Raw genomic sequence first — 16,242 nt, forward strand, 5'->3', positions numbered from 1 at the left:
TTGGTATGAGAAGCAGTGCAGTTCGGTAACAGTGAGATTTGTCCTCATCATTTTAAGTTGGAAAGCACACAACCTACTGCAGTAAAATAAAGAAACAGAACAAAGCAACATTAGAAAAGTAACACAACTGAAAAAACATTTAAAAATGTTGTACATTTACAGCTGTTTATATAATTTTACATTAAAAAAACAACAACAAATTGTAGTTTAACATTAAAACATTTCAGAAGTTAAACTTGTATCATTCTATGTACTGTAAGCGGTGGAATAGATCTAACTTACATTTCTTGCACCATCGCTTTTTTTCTGAAGATTTGCAGACCTTCTATAGCATGTTTTTTGTCTGTATATCAAGGAGCCAAATATAATCATCAACTATAATCTACAAAAATATTTTGCAGATTGTGCTTTACCTCACTGTGATTGTTTAGAAGGTTGCAGTGCAGTACATTTGTTAAAACATACAATAATTAATATGTCACAATTACAATATAATATTAGACTTGATCTGCCCCCAAGTCTCTTTAAAGTCTATGTAAAATCTTTGCAACCTGTTGAGTTCTGTCTGGAGGTGGAAAAGGTTGGTAAATCAGATTTTTTTTTACTTCATGGCAATGAATATAAAGCATACGTTTGAAAGATGACTAAGGTCACTAAATATGTATCAAATAGGCTTGAAGACAGCCATATGACCTTAGGCAATAGTTCTGTTTAATCTTTCTGTCGACATTCTCGTGATGAAGTACACTGTGATAGGACATGTTTATGTGTCACTGTGGAATATTAAAATAATGCTGGATGTATTTTATTTCGATGTATCACGCATTTTGCAACACCAGTCAGACCGAAATGTTTATATTTATATTGTTACATGTAGATCTGACTCTGGGAGTGTGATATAGAGGATGCTATTGGAGAATGTAATTTAACTCTATCCATCTAATATCAGTTGCAATCATACATTTATCCTAAGAGCTATGATAAACAAGATACTGCTTTTCAACAGCCTTATGAACACCACTTTTGATCTTCCCGGAGAAATATAAACAAGGGATACAAAGTAGTGTCCATTGGATATTACTTCCAGGCAAAAGGATAGGGATTACAGCTCATTGTCTTGTATCGGTGAAATGCTCATGGAAATGTAATACCCTTAAAAATGTAGGCACTTTTAATGAAATGTTTTCAAAGCTAAGGGAACCTTTGAGGCTTTTAAAAAACAATTACTGCTAAACAAAAGTGGAATCTTTTCACGTATTGCTGATGTTATATAGAAATATTATAAGATGGCTCACACACTCGGCTACAAGTGACAGCATAGCCTACTGCACTTTATGTGGCCCAAACATGTATCCAAGGAAGGTTATATAGCCCAGGTGTAATGATTACAATTCCACTATACAATAAATATACATATTTCATCAAACATAGTCTGCAGGTGCTTGGACATATAAAGAGGCTGTTGAGATGGAAGCAAACTGGCAAGATAGTGAAGGCTTTGTCACAACTACACCACACTCTGCCACAGTCGCTCCACAGCAGCTCTTCAGCATATTTACTGCACATTGCATAGCACTGAATCACAATAGCAACATACAAATACAGTACAAAGCTATACATACTGAATGAAATGTATGTATAATAGTCTTAGATTTTAATAAAAAGTCATGGAAACTCTCTGGCACAAATAAGTTATAAGAAAAATAAAATTATTGAGAAGGTCTTTACTTTTGGATGGTCCCTTGGGATTGTTCTACATGGAAAGTATTTTAGATCATTTAGATCCCACTATGAGACACTGACTTATTATTAGGTTGGAAGCACAGTCTGTAGAAACTGAAGTTTCCTTAAACTTTTCAAACCAAAAGGGCTGCTTCTCATGCCTCACATAGTTAAAAGTAGACATAGGCCATGTTCAGAATGTAGCAAACGTGTTTTTTGATGTTGTCTCTTTCCGTTCAGCTATCATTAAGAAAAAAATTTAAATCAGATGACAATCTTGCAAGGGCCACAACTAGACAGAGTAAATAGTCTTTTAAACAGACTAGCCATCGTACTTTCTAATTGTGTCCTCTCTAAATGAATTCGGTTAATACACTTGTCAGTATCTTGTATACCCATATATATTAGCCGTCATATTGAATTTCTGTCTGTGTCATTTACATTTTTACTTCCCACCTTGCTGCTCGTATGAAAATTTCTCTATTGAAAATATAGGCTTGCTGGAACCAAATGCCACAGAAAATGTGCAAGCAGGGTTCCATTTATTTTCTCAAGCTGAACACGGTAGAGCAGAATTGTAGAAAGGTCTCAAAAACAGACGGGAATACTACCAATTATAATAGGGTTTACTTTACATGTATGCCTATTCCAGGTCAAATTCAGACAAGCTCATACCATCCTCTCAGACGTTCTACTGCTAAACTCCTCAGTCCTCTCAAACTCCGGATACAGGACGGTTGATTACACTGAACACAAGTCAGTAACATAGTAATAGCACATCCCACACAGCAAACCCAATTAATGTGGAATGAGTGTATAAGCATTTCTAGCTGCTATAAGATTTGTAACACTTGGTCGTCGACCCCGTCTGGTACTGGCATATATGGATATATGATCCAATTAACATATTCACCTCTAAAATGAGCCTTGTAAATGTGCTGAATAGAGAAGAAACAGCACCTGAACTAAAAAATCTAAAACAAGACCTCTCACCAGCCACCCCATCGTCATCACCAGTGGAGCAAGAGGCCGAGAAAAAATGTACCTTGATAAAGGAAGCTTGTTCACAACATCGTCCCGCTGAATCTACTATGAAGAACAAGTAGTATTGAGTACTATGACTATTTACTGTTTTAAAGATGCCTCTTTCCACCAGGAAATAGCTATATTTAAAAAAAAAAAATACAGGTATACTTCAGTCTATTCTCTGCAGGTTAATAAGTGCATCTCATGAAGGTTTATTTGTGAAACATCCAGACTAGAAACTGTGGTTATTATCTGTAAGCAGAAAAAGCACCCTGCCGGGGCCAGTATGATCATCTACATCTTTCTGCTGAGCAGCCTTATCATTAACACAGGAAGGGGCCATCTGCACAGCAAAGAGTGCCGACATGCTTCCTTTGTCTTCACTTCACTGAGACAAGTGCCATCCAGGGCATGCTGTACTGACACTTCCAAGCAAAACCCTTTCATTATGCTCCACAGATCACCCCCTCCCCCCTCCAGCTTGGGGTTTGTGACCCCATATAACGGTAATAGAACACTAGCCAAAACGTTTGTCTACTTGATTTAGCGACTGATTTAATCAACCTACAGTATAACCTGCTTGGAACCAACCGAAGCATTAGAAAATGGGCTCTTTTGAGCCGTGGCCCAAATGAAAATATTGTACATTGATTACCGCTTCACCTTTGTTGTGTCCTTCCGCAGTCTGCAATGATAATTGTCACGTCACTAGTAGGAACCGAAGGAACTTTCATTTAACTGGTTCTTTGGAGCTCAGTTAAGCTGTGGCGGTTGAGGAAGCAACATGTCCTGTACCAAGTAATGGATTTCCACACCCATTTATGTATAAAACATTTATTTCTTGGTCTTGTTGCTTTGCCTCACTGACTGTGATTGTTATGTGTGCTGTCTTTCTGAGTTGGGTAGAAAGTTGGGTACCGCTTCAGATAGGCATTTCAGAATGGCGTACTTGCCTTTTTTCTGCCCCAAGAGATTCTGGCTCGCTCTAAAGCAGCACAACGCATTTTTGTCCCAGATGTCTTTCCACAGAGAGCACTATGTGTGCTTGGGCATAATCTGGTTTGTTTACTTTTTGGTATCTAAAACTTTTAAATAGAGGCTCAAGAGCTGCTGTGCTGATTCTGTGTTTGTTGTATGTATATATATATATATATATATATATATATATATATATATATATATATATATATATATATATATTGTGTATATATATATATATAAATCTCAGATATCACACAGAGCTCTTTTTCATTTGCCATTTTTTGAAACTGTCGCGCAAATTCTGGTGGGACGATAAATAAGTGCAAGGTATTTTTGTCATTTGTAGCGAATACGAACATCTGATTTTTGTATCTGAATAGTATATAGACTCCCTCTATATACTACTACAACCCACAAAAAAAAAAAAAAAAAAAAAAATATATATATATATATATATATATATATATACACATATATACCGGTATATAATGTATAGAGGGCTTTTCAGGACTGGTACTGTTTGGAATTTCTAATCTAGTCAAATCAGCAAGAGGAAGGTACCAGCAGGTTATCTCACTTCTGAAGCAAGATCAGGAGACAGCCCTGCCAGTGGTGTCCTGTTTGTTTAGGGGGGGGCTTCATATCATTCCTGCAAGTGCTGCAAATACAAGAATCCCCACTATTCAGAAGGAAGGAGGGCCTAAACAATTAATTGCATCAACAACGGGAAAAAAATAACAGCTAGCAGGTATTTCCAATGTCCCTCTTCGATTAGACAAGAAACACAATAGTGGTGTTAGATTGAAATGCAGTATTTCAAAAATCCAGTTAAAAAGAAAACGGCATATTCTTCCACAGTATTACCACTAACGGACAACTTTGTACATTAAGCAGTTTTAAATACTAAGTAGATACTCTGTAATATTGTCATAAATATAATAAATAGACTAAAAGACATTTACTTTTCGAGCAAGTTAAAACAAACACGTTACATACACTATAGAGATCAAATGTGGTATTCAGGATGCTTTCATAATGCTGCTATTATATATATATATATATATATATATATATATATATATATATATATATATATATATATATATATATATATATATATACACACACACACACACACACACAAAGGAAAAATCTTTTGTAGCAAAAGTTTTGCTTTTCTGGATGAGCAAAAAAAGTTACAAGAAATAGATGCCTGCATTTATTTCAGCAATTATTTTGCAAAACTCAAAAAATGCTAATTGAAAAGTATTCATACCCTTTGATGCTATGACAGTATTGTCTACAAGGTGCTAGAAATTCCACTGTGATAATGCAATACGTAATTCTAGACAAGTCTAGAAAATGCTGGATTGTAGGTGAACATTCTTAGAGAGTATAAAGGGGTTAGGCATAGGATGATTGCTGTCATTACCAATAAGTAAATATGGGAAAAAGTAAAGAGATATCTGAAGACCTCAGGCGGAAAAAGTAAAGAGATATCTGAAGACCTCCGGCAGAAAATGATGTATTGTCATAAAGCTGGAGAAGGATACAAGAAGATTTCCAAGCATTTGAGTATGCCAATTTCAACTACTGTTTCTATTATCAAGAAGTACAAGACTCTAGGTAGTTCAAGGTATTTTTATCAAGAACAAGTAGAACAACTGTGAGAAAGGTTAATCACAATCTGAGATTGACTGCCAAAGATAGTCAAAGTAAATTGGCTGCAAGTGGGACAGGGGTTTCCATTTCAGCCATAGGTTTTGTACTGCATGGTGAAGGTCTCAATGGTCACAGGCCAAAGTCCCGATCTAAATCCGATTGAGAATCTTTGATATGAGTTGAAGAAGGCTGTGCACATGAGAAGTCCTCAGAATACAGTACATACTTATAAATCTGATAGATCATAATATCTATCTATCTTATATATATATATATATATATATATATATATATATATATATATATATATATATATATATATATATATAAATATAAAAACTTAACTGGTGAATGTACAATATATTTTATTTTGTTAGCTGATGAAAGCACACAAGCACCATATGACTCATACTCTGTCTAGCCTACAATATCACAGGTATATGTCACCATGTTATAAAGCTGAATATGTTTTTAAAGATTATTTTGTATTCTTACAGTATCAACAATCTTTCAGAATCTGTTACTGTGCTTCAAACACAAACACATCACTGGCTGATCACTGGCTATCAACATATATCACACTGTATGTCTCTTAACTTAACACATTCTTTGTTTATTAATTTGATAAAGGTAATAACGGCCCATGCATTGTTCCTCACTATCTTGTAAAGCGCTTTGTGATGGTGGTCCACTATGAAAGGTCCTATATAAAATAAAGATTGATTGATTGTCTGACTGATCTTCAATTAGCTTAATAAATGTGACTCCCTTTGGAATTGTTATACATTAGTAAGTATTAGCTTAAAATGTCTGTGTATTAACTGGGTGACAGAAAAAAATCTTTAAATCCTGAAGAGTCTCCAAAATACTGTATGCATAACATAAATGCATTGCAGTGTTCTGCCTTTTTTAAGAAGGTTCTGATTCTGAACCCTATAACTTCAGAACTTGCTTGTAGAAATGTGAATTTTGACTGCTAGGGGGTGGAAACAATCTCCAGTGACAGAATTAATGGTTACCCCCTGAAAATGCAAACCATCAAGAGACATTTTCTTGCCAACAGCACTTCTGGCTGATACTCAAGAACACCACTGGCATGGGTTGCTCAGAAGGGAGCTCATGGCTATTCCATTCCACCTGTCCAAGCAGATGTCACTTGGAAGCTAAACAACAATTGTCAGCATTTTCCCATGTGTCCTGTTTGAAGTATTATCCAAGTTTCACAGCTTCAAAATCAGACGACCACCACTGCCAGTCCTTAACTCTAACCATTAAGGCCCAAAACAAAAAGTATTTCCCAGCTATGGGCAGCAGTGTGGAGTAGTGGTTAGGGCTCTGGACTCTTGACCAGAGGGTTGTGGGTTCAATCCCCAGTGGGGGACACTGCTGTTGTACCCTTGAGCAAGGTACTTTACCTAGATTGCTCCAGTAAAAACCCAACTGTATAAATGGGTAATTGTATGTAAAAATAATGTGATATCTGTATAATGTGAAATAATGTATAATGTGATATCTTGTAACAATTGTAAGTCGCCCTGGATAAGGGCGTCTGCTAAGAAATAAATAATAATAATGTGTTGAGCTGGTATATTATTGGAAGAAACATTCTGCTGGAAGATTAAATGCTGCCAGGTGGGGTACTTATGCAATATAGTACATTTTTAGATGCCTGTTACACATTACTTCTGTAAAGGGGTTAGTGGTATTCTTTCAATAAAAGAAAGATCCATGAGCTCTGTATTGTATCTCACACTTTCAGTCTAACCCAGGAACAAGAGAATAAGGAACATAACACTAGCATATTGTTCATACTAAAATAATCAAGATTTTTTTTGGCATTCATAATTCAGCTCTGTAATTCAAGGAGGTATAACTGCAGTGTACAAAAATAAAAACATTTAAATGATTAAAATATGTATTTATTTTAGGACGTTTCAAACAAAAGCTCTTCTCCTGCTGTGTAGAAAGAAAAGTAAACACAGTGCAGTAAACTTGTTATTTTTCAAGAATTCTGTGGATGACATCATGATGATGTCAGAATAGAATGTTCATTCCAAGAGGTTCCAAAGTTCCTAGTTTGAAGATTAATTCACGTTCCGTTTGTTTCCGAGCAGCATATGTTTCATAGCACTAACTGATCCCACAGCAGACCGCTTTGTGGAACATTTATGAAGCATTAGAATTAACACCACTGCATTTCCAGTAGCCCAACATTTCACCGATGATAATCACACTGCTGAAGACATCACCATCTGTGGGTTCAGTCGATATAAATTAAACCATTTGTGTTTATTTGATTATGAGAAGAAAGATAAGACAACACTTTCCCCTGGGATGTGGGTGGGAATGGACCCTACTGTAGCTTCACACACTTACTCTGGGATACTGTTACAGTACATGGCTACACCAGTCTTTACTGACGTCAGCCAGGGCATCAGTGAGCATTTTCAAAACTGTTCTAGTTGCCTGAAGCATCCCTGGCAGTAAATTATGAGAACATTTTGCATCTAAAACATTTGTGGTCATGCCACCAGGGACTTTTTTTAAAACACAAAAATTGCATCTGTTATGCCATCAGACATTCTATATTATTCTCTGCTTCTCTGACTGTTACCCAGTAGACAAGAGCCCAGTTTAATATGTAGTATCTCTTTTGTTTGTTTAGAATTTAAGTCTTCAGTAATTAAGTAAAGTTGTTCAAGTGGTTGTTTTATTACCTGGTTGGCAGTTCATGTGGGGTTAAGTAATTATCACCAGCTTAAGGCTACGTCTAGTCATTGCAATACAGCTTAGACTTAAAATTCTCTAGTTCTGTTGTTTCTGCTGCTGTAGTTGCTTGTAAATTTCTGCAATTTCATGCAAATCCTGGCACTTTTAAAGTTAAAAAATGATTGTGTAAATTTTAATTACAGTAGTTTCAGCTGTGCTTTGTTGGATTTGAAAGTTAGAAAAAAATATCTTGAAACATTAAAGATGTGTGGAACAGCTGTAGTTCCAGGCATCCTCCAACAAGGATTCTGAGACAAATTAGTTAGAAATACATGCTCAGACATGCAGTGACGCTCTGGTTACCCCTTGAGGAAGTTAAAACGTGTTCAAATATATCCATGAATAATGAAAAACATATATTAACTATGTACTGCATATGCCACGTGGTGTCTCATATACAGTATTCCATATAAAAAGACACCTGTGGTAAGGGATAAGCATTAATGTCCAACACAGTGGTCATTACTTGTTAGATAACTGATCAAGCAGACAGTTAGGGTTGCCGAGCTGAAGGTGAGGACACTTAATGAAAGATAAGGTCAGTTATCTTCAGTAAAGACTGTTGCGGAGGATGTTAATGCTATTATAAACCGAACACATTTTTTGAGGAATTTTTTTTAATGTGCTTTTAGGTTATAATTTGTACTGGATTTCATAGGCTTCTTGAAATCTATGTTATCGTTTAGCTTTTAGAGGGCATTTACAATATTATACTTGCCAATGTATCCAGATCTTTTGTTTTATAAGCCCATGATATTTCAGGGTTTCCAAGGCAACCCCAGCACGTACAGTTACAGTGACACAGCAGGGATAATGTTATACCCTGCTGGGATAAGCACCCCTGGATGTTACAAGAGCATACTTCTGCACTAGGGAACCCCCTGGGTAATCCTGGAATAACTACAGCTAGGTGGTTGATGCAATACAGGGTAATGTAGGTATAAATTGATCTACAGTATAAGCATAGAAAAGTGTGATAAAGCATAGTGAAAGCATGGTAAAGCACAGGCAAGCATTGTAGAAAATAGTGAGGTATGGTAAAGCATATTAATAAACCTGGCAAAACAGGGTAAACTATGGTAAATGCACAGTATAACCATGGGAAAAGCATGGGGAAACTGCAAAAAGACCATGCAAAACTATAGTGGTAAACTTTTATAAAGATTGAATAGTCACTTAAGGTTAATGATGAGGTTTGTGATTATTTGTTCTGATTTTGATATGTTTTAATTTAAGGTCCAATATTATTCACATTCATTTTTTTTACATCTGTATGCACTAGCATTCCGTAAAATAAATCTTCCAAAATTCATACCTCATCTTGTCATGTGCTGCTAGATCCAGTACAGTACAAGCCTTCCAATCATACAATGAAATCTGCATGTGGCTTATTAAAATCAATAACAAGGACAGTTTAAAAGATCAAACAGTTATGCTTAAAAAGCAGACAAACCAGCGGAGGTTTTGATGATAGATTTAGGTTTGAGTTTTGATGATAGCTTTGGGAAAGAAACCACTGATCAGATAGCCTATATATTTACATTCAAGGACCCTTGAATGTAAAATGTCCATTTTTTTAAGACGGTGGTAAATATGGTGGTCGTATCAGTAGATATAACTTGTAATCCACTTGTACTTCTCAACAAGAATGAACTAAAGAATTTGATAACCACGACTTCTAAATTGTTGACTCACAACAGCCTTAAAAATGCATATATTATGTGTAATGCTGGCACATTAAAAGTCTGTTTTGGCACAAATTTGGAAAGATAACACAACATTCAGTACTCACCTCCAAAGCCATTGATCTGTTCAGCAGTAGTTTTTCTATATTCCAGGCTGCACTTTCCACCAACTGCTGAGCATTATTCATTTCCACTGTATAGGAATCCCTGTTTTTCAAAAATACCTAAAGAACAAAAGGTAAAGTTCATTTCTTTATTATTATTATTATTATTATTATTAATTATTATTATTATTATTGTATTTATTATTATTATTATTATTGTATGCATTGTAACGTCATTGGCAACAGTCTGCTACAGTGCCAACACCTGCCACAAGAGCTTTCATTTAGCTCATGTAGATTGGGAAACAGTTTTCCCAGGACTTAAGGCAGAGGCTGTTCAGGATAAGACTGTGTGGCACAGCTGAGGCCTGCCCCTGTAAATTAATGTATTTTTGTGATGGTTTTGTTTGTAAATTTAAAAAAAAGGTGTGTTTAATTTATATAATTGAAAGGAATTTGCAGCAGGTGGCCAGGTGTCAATTGAAGAATTGATAATCAATTAACCCAAGTCATCTGTCTTTAAAAAGAGTCTGAAAACCACCTGAAAATGCAACTACCTGCCTCTGAGCCAAAGAGGGAGGAGTTGCCGTCCCGTGCGCCCAAGGGGGAGGAGCCACCTAGGGCACAGCTAGGGTTCAGCAAAATGTAATTGTGTCAAATACTGGCAATACTCTACCAATAGCCTCCATGACTACTAACTGTTCCGGTCTTTTATGTTTTTTAGTTAACTTACTGCCACTTTTGAACTATACCTCATGGTGGACATGCTGTAGGGCTGTCAAACCGGCAAGTTGTTTTGTCACTACCAGTGTTTTTTTTTTTTAGTTAACTGTAACAATAACGAAAATGTCTATTAACAAACATAAATCATATCCGTTAATAGTAACTATAAATAATGTAAAAGGATAACGAAGTAGTAACTAAAAAAAACCAAACATCTCTGTCCCGTCTCCGTTCCGCTCTGAATCATTGAATGGCTAGGTGTTGCTGTCAGTCAACGTCGGTGGTCCCTTAATAGGCTACTGTAGTTTCACTGTCAGTCATTTCATCCTGTTACGTTGAAATTAGCGGGTTAAGGTGTAGGTAAGCTTTTGCTATAGATATACGGTGAGACAGTTACTAGTTTGTTTTGAAAATGGGGTGCAAGAGAAAAACACTTAACAGAGGCGACCGCCTCGGTAAAAATCCATAATATTCCAAAAATATATCTAAAGATAATAATGTGCCCACATACATTTTTAAGACTGGCATATAAATCGACATGTTTTCATATTATTGTTATTTTTTAATTTGCCATTTCTTCGTAAAATTATTGTGATCTTAGGCTGTATATAAATTTGACAGCCAGGGTATTGAAACCTCGTGCCAAACAGACATGTTCACTTCTCGTTCTCATTGGTCAGTTTCCCTAGTTACGCCATGTGTAGCTCCAGAATTGGATCCAACATCTGTTTATGATTCAACAAATTCGGATCCGATGCCATTTTTTGTTCTCATTAGTGCAAGCAGCCCCTGGAGCAGTGGGTAGTCCCGTATATTATTTAATGGATGGTTCGGTACTGTATGTACTCAAAGATTAAACCAATCTGTAACGCATTTCTTTCAGAAGATTCCAGCTCTGGGTATGCATGTTTCGTGATTGTATTATATTAATATTGTTTTTTCTGCTAACAGTCCTATGCAATGTGATGTTATGTGAGATACGTTTTCATAAATCTCTGTTTTTCTTGTGCAATGGTAACGCCTTCCCTCTCCACTGATATAACGATTCATAGCTGTAGTACTTTTCATGTATTGTATTTGATGCCATGGGCTAGAAAAATTGGAGGTAATTCTATTTATAAATTCATTGTTCGGCAACAAGGATGTACTGTTTTAATACCTGTGATGATTTTTTTTATAAATCGCTTTCAGCATCTTTAAACAGCTTGTTCAGTGGTAACAACGCACTGGATACTGAAGTAAACTGCAGCTACGTTCCAGCATGAATGAGACAGGGCGCCTCGTTCAACCTTGACCTCTGTACAACAGAAGCAGTTTAAAGTATATTTTCGTAAATTTAAAGCAACATTGTCTGGGTTGATGATTATATATTATAAGTAGGGTTACTGATTTTCGGTTTTAACCGATAAAACCTGATAAAACACCCACGATACAAAGAAAATTAAAATCGGTGGATAGCCAATAAACACCGGAAAACACTGATAAAACTGCGGAAATGGTTAATCTATTCACGTTGACTACCCTTTTCCCATTAAAAAATAAAACCCACTACAAAAATAATAATAAAAACATTTCCCAGTGCTGCTGGGCAATGTCCCGCCTTCCTGACTTGTATCTATCATTGATTCGTTCTGAATGCTTTAAACCTGCCCCAACTACTGAGTGACAGCACATTCCTACGTTTCTATTGGAGACTCCGCTTGCAAGATTTAAAACGAGATTACAATCAGGATGGAGGCTTGTTAGCGGGATTTAAAGCTGTATTACAATTAAGATACAGAGGATTTAAAACAGAATTGTGGCGAAATGTACAAAAATGCCTACACACAAAAACCCCAGAAGAATGTGCCCGTGACCATAGGGATTTCGTTGTGGAAGACAGCAAAGGAAAGAAGGTACAACTTAAGTGAGCAAGTACTGTCGAGTTACTATACATATTTTGACACAAAAAAAAAACTCAAGCATTTTGGAAAGTAACCGAAAACACTAATTTCATATAGTATATCAAAAATGAAAGCCCCGAAAAAAAACAATTTACATAAAACCCGAAAATAGCTAAAAATAAGCACCGTAAAATACAATTAATAAAACCCGAAAAACAGAAGCCCTAATTATAAGTGTATTGGTTTGGTTATCAAACAAACAAAAAAATCCTTTTAGTAGAGACAATCCATGTTTTCTGTAGTAAACAGATTCCTAAGGTCCCTGTTCATGAGGTGAAAGAGTTTAACTGAGTGCATCCTTTCAATATGTTTGATTGGTCTCGCAGCAGTATGGGTGAAAATAGACCGAATGGCCCTGCCCTGCTATATGTCCACAGAGACATGTCCCAGGAAAAAGTGTTACAGCATTTTGATAGATCAGGCCATAGGAGGATTGGCAAATTCTATTTAAAGTAAATCCTTCTAAATCAGTGTTTTTTTAATCATGGCATCATACAGTCTAAGCAGTCCGATCAGTCTTAGCACTAGTATCAGTCCCAGTAGTGGCAGCACCAGTCTTACCAGTTCCAGCAGTAGCAGCACCAGTCTTACCAGTTCCAGCAGTGTCAGCACCAGTCTTATCAGTCCTAGCAGTGGCAGCACCAGTTGTACCAGTTCCAGCAATGGTAACACCAGTCTTACCAGTCCCAACATCACCAGTCTCAGCAGTAACAGCACTAGTCCCAGCAGTGTCAGCACCAGTCTTACCAGTTCTAGCATCAGTGTCACCAGTCTCAGCATTAACTTCAGTAGCAGTCAACCTATCTCATGTCTCAATGAAGGTATAAACCCATCTACTTATTCATATTTATAAGTTATATTATTGTCCTTTTAAAATCACATATTTCTAACAGTGTGAATAGAGTCATTTTAGGTTGGGGTTGTTTTTGCTGGGAGATTTATTTAAAAAATATGTGTTATGAAATTTCAAACATCATCCAAGGTGGGTGTGAACAGGTGGCTTTGCAGGGGTGACGTCAGACCAGAAACACAGACTGAAAACAAGTAATGGCGGGGCAAACTGAAACGCTATGGCGTTCTGTGCTTTATTAAACAAAACAAACAGTTTAAACAAAACTCTCGGAAAACAAATGGCACGGGGGACAAAGTAAAACAGAACAAAACACAAGTAATCGTCTAGAACGAGTACCTACAAGGTCTCACAGTTGGTAGCAATCGTCTTTCTTGTACTCACAGTATTGTTTCACCTTCCTCCTCTTAGCTCTCTCCCCTGACAAAGGATCTCTCCTTGCTTTTATAGTTTGTGGCTGGAGCCCAATTAATCAATAATTAACAATTACTCAATTAAGGCTTCAGCCACTCTCACATGTATTTTGGCAGGGATGAATTTAACCCCCTCCCTGCCGATCCAAAACACACAAACGCAAACTCATATTAATAATAAAAAATGAACAAATACAAATAGTAATAAATCATAACAGTACAGAAATATAAATTAATAAGGGGCGGGCTCCCCGTCACAGTGGGTCACTGGGTAAAAACAGGTAGTGACTTATATCGCTTAGCAGTTTGCATTAACAGTCTCCAGGCTTCGTGAACAGGATATGCAGGGGGGGGGGTTTTCAGACAAAAATTGCCTCAGTAAAAATCTATTCTTAGCTACGCCCCTGCTTAATGAATATTGTGCACAATACCCTGACCGACAACTGAAGTCTCCGTGGCAGGACGAAGCGGGCCCATCTGCCTTACCTTCCAGTGACTCTAAGTGTCCTCTCAGTGCTGAAGCAGGCGAGGGGGAGCTCAGACTCCGAATAATAAGTGCAAGTTAGTTCTGTTCAACTATGTCTAGTTTTGTTCTGTGCATATTATTTTTACCTGTAAATTGGTGCTATAAAAGTCTGTGTAATACACTTTTATATGCTGCGGTTTATTTGAGACCATTTTTAAATGTGTGTGTTGGATCTTTATCTATACGTATAGCTCCACTGTGACCAAACGTTATTTCAATTAGAATGTTCGTAACCATGGTTTTGTTGCATGTTGAATATGATAAAGGGGTTTCGATAAAAGAGACTTTTTTTTTTTTTAAATCATAAAGGTCAATTTCACCTTTTCTCTGCTTGAATCAAAAACTAAAGATAGAAAAAAACTGATAAATTCTTTAATCAAAGTTACTCAAACAAAACAAGTGCTACATGTATGGAATGAAAATGTATCTTGCGACAAAGCTGTCATCAGAATATGGAATAGTAATGTAAGCCTATAGAAAATGTACAATTTAATATGAGTTTTTGTTTCAATATGGTCCATATTCATAAAGCATTTTCAACCAAAATCAAAAATAAGCATTTGAACTGCCTATAGGGACTGTTAAATTAGCACATGAAAGATTTATCTGACACTACATCTTCTTTGTGTTGTTTTCTAATAAGGAAGAAAAAGGTAAATGCTTTATAAATATGGCCCGACAGTATGTTTTCTCCAAGTCTCTTGGAAAGCCTGTGAGTCAGGGACATTTTGTATTGTACAGAAAAAGGCAAATGTTTTAGTTTTATTTTTTATTCACTGGTTTTTTTTACCATTGATTCAGGCAAGTTGCTTATATATTTAACCCTTCTAATGCCTTGTTTTCATCAGGCATTGAGGTTCTACTTAAACATTTACAACTGCAAATTAAATGGTTTAATTATTTTTCCTCAAGTTAGTTTAATGTAAAAATATAAATATAGCTTTTGTACATTGTTAAGTAAAAATAAAGCTGAAATAAACAGCCTGCTTTTTAATACTTGTTTCCAGCACACATAATCTATTTGACTAGTATTAAAGTGTGTGGAGGCCTGTACAGCAAGACTTGGTTAGTAAATGGTAATACATGTTTGTGGTTGGCTATCCTAAGGAGTGTACTGTGAAGAGGTGTAGAGCCTGGCATTACCCAAGTTATTTTTACCTCGACAGATTTCAAGGTCATCACAACTCTGTTAACTGTAATAACTAAATAATAACTAAAATTATATTTAGTTAACTGTAATAATAATTCTAACTAAAATTAAACTAATAACTATAACAAAAAAGGTGGGAATTAAATTTAAAAAAAAAACACTGATTAAATGACAAATGTAAAAGAGTACCATTAAATATCCTGTGGTTACTATTTTGGATTCATACCTTTTATAGACTCAATAGAAACAAAGCACGCTTAGTTTTAAAAACTTCTCCAGTCTCTGAGACTGTGTTCTCCTGACAGGTTCAATGAGTGTTTTCATGTGAAGCCCAGTGATGCACGCTTTCAAAGTGTTGGCACTTACCGCGCCTAGCTGATCAACTCCACTTGCTGTACGGGCCAATGTGACAAGGTCCTCCTGCATCTTATCCACCCACGTCTTTACCCTGTAAATAAAAAACAGGATGTCCAATCAGATCAATAGCAAAGAACTTTGAAGATCACAAACATACATTAAACCTGACATGTTGTCCTCCAAGTGGCATACTGATGCTAATGGCCTTCATTTCGGTCAAGACGTTTCTCTTCACAAGAAAGCGTTTCTCATTTCGCCCTTGATGTTTACGCGGTATTGATTTTGTTTGTTTGTTAATATAGCTCCGACTATTAAAAAAAAAAAAAATTCT

General features: G+C 36.2%; 1 protein-coding gene across 13 annotated transcripts in view; it reads right to left on the reverse strand.

Moving 5' to 3' along the window:
• The window catches only part of LOC117419874 (voltage-dependent calcium channel subunit alpha-2/delta-1-like), a 154,289-nt gene that overhangs the window by 125,265 nt on the left and 12,782 nt on the right, over window positions 1-16,242 (reverse strand). For all 13 annotated transcript variants that reach the window (XM_058985858.1, XM_058985860.1, XM_034033191.3 and 10 more), the window contains exons 2-3: window positions 15,921-16,002; window positions 9,953-10,069 (exon numbers count right to left, since the gene is read on the reverse strand). In XM_058985858.1, coding sequence (XP_058841841.1) covers window positions 9,953-10,069; window positions 15,921-16,002 — 199 coding nt within the window. The remainder of the gene's footprint in view (window positions 1-9,952; window positions 10,070-15,920; window positions 16,003-16,242) is intronic.

Source organism: Acipenser ruthenus, chromosome 14, assembly GCF_902713425.1.
Source record: "Acipenser ruthenus chromosome 14, fAciRut3.2 maternal haplotype, whole genome shotgun sequence".
In the NCBI taxonomy this organism is placed as follows: Eukaryota; Metazoa; Chordata; class Actinopteri; order Acipenseriformes; family Acipenseridae; genus Acipenser; species Acipenser ruthenus.